Source organism: Medicago sativa, chromosome 3 (genome assembly GCF_051527215.1).
Source record: "Medicago sativa cultivar Bolivia chromosome 3, Bolivia_mono, whole genome shotgun sequence".
Classification (NCBI taxonomy): Eukaryota; Viridiplantae; Streptophyta; class Magnoliopsida; order Fabales; family Fabaceae; genus Medicago; species Medicago sativa.
Window position 1 is genome coordinate 44,849,563 of NC_140751.1, and position 5,498 is coordinate 44,855,060.

The window sequence follows — 5,498 nt, forward strand, 5'->3', positions numbered from 1 at the left end:
AGTGTTTTTGGGCCAAAATTGGTCCCTTACACTTTTTATTACAACATAACAAAAACAACTAAATAAAGTGGGCAGCAAGAGATGCGCCCCAGCCCTCCTCCAATGGTTTGATGCACATGACCATTTTACCCTCCATGCTTCCTAGTGTAGGTTTGAACTCCAAGACTTTTGCCACCAATTGATTCAGCGCCTCCTTAGCTTTCTTGGCCCTTGCCCTTGTCATAGGTCCTCCTAGCCCTTGTATTGAAGCGCTTGTGTCATGGACAATTATGCCCTCATCACGAAGCATGGGTCCCGAAAGTACCATCATGTACATCATGCATCAACTTCTCAGCTTCTTGTTTGTCAACACATCTCAACAAGACCATGTCATAATTCCTCTTGTATAGAATTTCTCCGTCCAGAAGGAATCTGCTGGCCCATCGTCTCAAAGTCTTTTTATCCCTGTTGGAAGCACCAGGTGGATATTCACGATTCTGCAAGAATTGCTTGATGTTGTAATACCAAGGCTTTTTGTCATTCACATCTTTGTCGGCTTGATCTGGCATATTTTCAATAGTAAACACATGAGCGGGTCTATCAAGCCGCTGCACTTTGATTACGGGCACATCATTCCAGTGATTGACACGAAACATGGAAGACAGAGTAGCAAGAGCATCAGCCATTTGATTTTCATCCCGAGGGATGTGGTGCAGCTCAACCTTGGTAAAGTATGTCAATAGACGTCTTGCATAGTCACGGTAAGGGATCAGCTTCTCATGATGAGTCTCTCATTCACCCTTTATCTGATTAATAACAAGTGCAGAATCTCCATAGATGTCAAGGTGCTTAATCCTCAGATCAAGGGCTTCTTCAATGCCCAAGATGCATGCTTCATATTCAGCTATGTTGTTTGTGCATTCAAAAGTTATTCGAGCGGTGAAAGGAATGTGGTGCCCCTGCGGGGTTACAATGATGGCTCCAATTCCTTTACCATAAGCATTAACAGCACCATCAAACACCAATCCCCATTTGCTATTGGGATCCGGCCCTTCATTGATCAGTGGCTCTTCACAGTCTTTCGCTTTCAAATACATAATCTCTTCATCAGGGAAATCAAATTTAATTGGCTGGTAATCATCAAGAGGTTGACAAGCAAGATGCTCAGCAAGGACACTTCCTTTGATTGCTTTCTGAGCTTTGTACACAATATCATATTCAGACAACAACATTTGCCAACGTGCGATCTTTCCAGTAACAGCAGGCTTTTCAAAGATGTACTTGATTGGATCCATTCGGGATATCAACCAAGTTGTATGATTCACCATATAATGACGCAGGCGTTTGGCAGCCCAAGCTAAAGCACAACATGTCTTTTCAAGCATTGTATACCGAGTCTCACAGTCGGTGAACTTTTTTTTCAGATAGTAGATAGCATGCTCTTTCTTACCAGTCTCATCTTGTTGACCGAGAACACAACCCACTGAATCATCTAACACTGACAGATACATAATCAAAGGCCTTCCTTCCACTGGCGGGACAAGGATAGGTGGTTCCAACAGGTATTCTTTAATGCTATCAAAAGCTTTCTGACATTCATCATTCCATACAACATGCTGATTCTTTCTGAGTAATTTGAAAATTGGACCACAAGTAGTAGTCATGTGAGATATGAATCTTGAAATATAATTCAGACGTCCGAGGAAACCTCTGACTTGCTTCTCAGTTTGAGGGGCCGGCATCTCTCTGATGGCTCGGACTTTGTCTGGATCAACTTCAATGCCTCTTTGACTGACAATGAAGCCAAGCAACTTTCCAGATCGTACACCGAATGTGCATTTATTAGGATTCAACCGCAGCTTGTACTTTCTTAATCTTTCAAACATCTTTTTCAAATACACAACATGTTGCTCTTCATCACTTGACTTTACAATCATATCATCAACATATACTTCAATCTCTTTGTGAATCATATCATGAAACAGAGTAGTCATACCCCTTTGATAGGTAGCACCAACATTTATCAAGCCAAACGGCATCACTTTATAACAGAACGTTCCCCATGGAGTAATGAAGGACGTCTTTTCTCTATCTTCAGGTGACATTCGTATCTGGTTGTAGCCAGAGAAACCATCCATGAAGGAGAACACTTTGGATTGAGCAGTACTGTCAACAAGCACGTCAATGTGAGGCAATGGGAAGTTATCTTTTGGACTGGCTTTATTCAGATCTCTGTAATCGACACACATTCGAACTTTCCCATCTTTCTTTGGTACTGGTACGATGTTGGCAATCCACTCAGGGTATTCAGCTGTCATGAGGAAACCCGCATCAATTTGCTTTTGCACCTCAGCCTTGATCTTAAGAGCCATGTCTGGACGAGACCTTCTCAATTTCTGTTTGACAGGAGGGCATTCAGGCCTTGTCGGTATCCGATGTTCCACAATCTTGGGATCTAGACCCGGCATATCTTCATAGGACCATGCAAAGACATCTGGATAATCGTGGAGAAGCTGAATAATCTTCTTTTTCACCTCTGGCTCAAGTGCAGCACCAATCTTGATCTCTCGCTTGTTCTCTTCAGTACCCAGGTTGATAAGTTCAATCTCCTCCTGGTGAGGCTGAATGGCTCTTCTTTCTTGCTCAAGCAGTCGAGTAATTTCATGCGGTATCTCTTCATCATCCTCCTCATCTTCAGCTTCATATACAGGGAATTCAAAATTTGGAGGAACCATAGGGTCACTGTGTTCAACGGGTTTATTATGGTTCAATCTGCATAATATGATTGGGATGATTTTAGAAAAAGTTTTTCATGTAGATTTTTGAAATTAATAAGAAAAATACAGATGTTTTGGTTTTTTCTGGTATTACCATTATTTCCAAGAAAAAGGCACTAAAAAGTAAAAAACAAAGAGTCGTGAGAAAGACGACAACTTTTATTGATAACGGCAATGCCGAAACAAACATGCCCTTACAATGATATCACTTTCGCCTTGGGCAGAGCGAAAGGATTGTTATTTTGAAAACAAAGAAAACATGAGCAACAAAACACATTACATGGAAGCATGCATGACTAAAGGAACATCAATGGCTTCCCAATTTCTCACAGTGCCTCCTGGTATAACAAAGGTAGGCACGGAACCACCTCCAGCAGCATCTTCAGTAATAGCATTGATGTACCCAGCACTGTAGAAAGTTCCCTTTGAAACAGCAGATGTCGGGGAGAATCCAAGGCCTTCTTTACGCTTGTTTTCCAGAATCTGAATCACTTTGCCCCAGCCAGCAGCTTGCCCTGCTTGAACAGCCTTCTGGGCGTCTTTCAGTGAAGCCATAGCAGTACCAGCCCTCCGGGGTTCTGCGCCCTCAACGGTCAAGCCCTGAAACGACGTCCCTTCAGCGAACCCTGCTTCAACACAAGAGAAAGATGATACTTGGCTAACCAGAAATGCCTCTTCACCATGCACAGTGACGATCTTACCATTCCTCATGAACTTGAGCTTCTGATGCAAAGTAGAAGTTACTGCTCCAGCGTCGTGGATCCACGGTCTTCCGAGGAGACAGCTGTAAGAAGCATTGATGTCCATGACTTGGAAAGTAATCTGAAATGTCTCAGGACCAATGGTAATCGGCAAGTCCACTTCTCCGAGAACATCTTTGCGGGATCCATCAAAAGCTTTAACCAGATAGCTGCTACCCCTCAGAGAAATCCCATGATGGCTCAATTGCCTTAGTGTGGATTCAGGCATTACATTCAGAGATGATCCAGTGTCCACCAACACATTGGATATCATGTCAGATCCACAATGCACTGAGATATGCAGAGCCAAGTTGTGGTGTTTCCCTGCCTCGGGGAGTTCATCGTCACCAAACCCCAAGTTGTTGCAGGCAGTAATATTACTCACTATCCCATCGAACTGATCCACAGAGACTTCGTGGTCAACATAAGCTTGCTCGAGTATCTTCATTAACACTTTCCTATGAGCCTCTGAGCTCATGAGTAGAGACAGGATGTATATCTTTGACGGGGTTTGCAGCAATTGGTCAACAATCTTGTAGTCACTCTTCTTAATAAGCCTTAGAATTTCATCCAGATTAGACTCTTCAATAGATTGGCCTGCTGGGCCGGGGTTCTTATCAACAGGAGGAGCAATTGGTGGAGTTACCGTGGCAATAGGTGTCACCACCCTCTTTTGAAACAAGGGTGGCGGACTTTTCCGCTTCTCAGAGTTGTAACTTCACTGGCAACATTGTCAACTGTAGCTGGGGATACCAGAGGCACTTCTACTCCATTCTCAATCATGGTTGTACTGTATTTGTAAGGAATTGCTTTGGTAGAGGTATATGATACCGGACCAGGTAACCTGATCACCAAAGGCTCAACACCCCTTGTCTGAGGTACACTTTCAACAGGAGAGTCATGGAACACTGGCACAATCACACATACATCACTGGCAATCAAGTGTTTGTTATCCATCAGACTCTGGATATCACCTTGCACAATGCAACAGCCCATAGGATTCCGAAGACATTCTGAACAAGAATCATGATCATGTTTGAACAAAGAAGCCTGGCAGAGCTTGACATGTAACGGTACCAAGGGTGTAACAACATTGCGGACATCCAACGCGGGATCCTCTTGAGAAACGGGGACCCTTTCAAAAGCCTCAATCATATTAACAACAGCATGGTTTGGGAGTGGATTGTCAAGAACATGAGGAACACTATTCTCAAAAGTCAACCGTCCATTTTCTATTAGGTCTTTCACAATATATTTCAGAGCAAGGCAACCCTCAACATCATGGCCTTGAGCGCCCTGATGGAATTCACATGTAAGATCATGCCGGAACCTGGGAGGCAATGGATTAGGCGGAGGCTTGCCTGGTCTAGTGACACAGTGTCCCTTGGCCAGTAGAGTTGGGAGCAGCTCGCCATACCGCATTGGTATTGGTGGAAAAGAAGGTTTGGGTCGGGGACCCTGTTGTTGCTGCAGTTGCTGTTGAGCAGGAGGCTGTTGTTGTACTTGCTGGGCGATGGCATTGACGGGCACTGGTGGTTGGCCCGGTGGCAGAGGATATTGCTGGTAGAATGGCGGGAAGAAAGGATGTTGAGAGTATTGCATGTATTGATAAGGCAGAGGTAATTGTGTAGCAGCTGCAGATGGGTTACCAGACACCATCCCCACATCAGATTCTTTCTTCTTATGATGACCATTACCATACTTCTTTGGTGCACTGTTTGAAGATTCACCTTTCTCTAGGACAATAATACCATCTCGGACGGCCTCCTCTAGACGCGTTCCCATTGTAACCATATCAGAGAAGTTATTTGGGGCAGAGACTATCATTCCCTCCTTATATTCCTTCTTCAGAGTCTTCAGGCATGTCTGTGTTAACTCTTCCTCATCAAGTCGAGGAGAAACACGGGCAGCTGCCCCTCTCCACCTCTGAGCATATTCACGGAAGGTTTCATCTGATTTCTGAGACAGGGCTTTAAGAGAGTCCCTATTTGGTCTCAGACGG

The 5,498-nt window shown here is 44.1% G+C and overlaps 1 protein-coding gene across 1 annotated transcript; it reads right to left on the reverse strand.

Moving 5' to 3' along the window:
• Positions 1-2,897: 2,897 nt before the first annotated feature.
• Positions 2,898-4,651, reverse strand: LOC146937655 (uncharacterized). Its single transcript, XM_085749488.1, has 2 exons — positions 4,574-4,651; positions 2,898-4,109 (listed from the first exon to the last, which is right to left on the reverse strand). Exons 1-2 carry the CDS (start codon positions 4,649-4,651, stop codon positions 3,033-3,035), a joined length of 1,155 nt encoding a protein of 384 aa, XP_085605614.1. The 3' UTR covers positions 2,898-3,032.
• Positions 4,652-5,498: the final 847 nt, after the last annotated feature.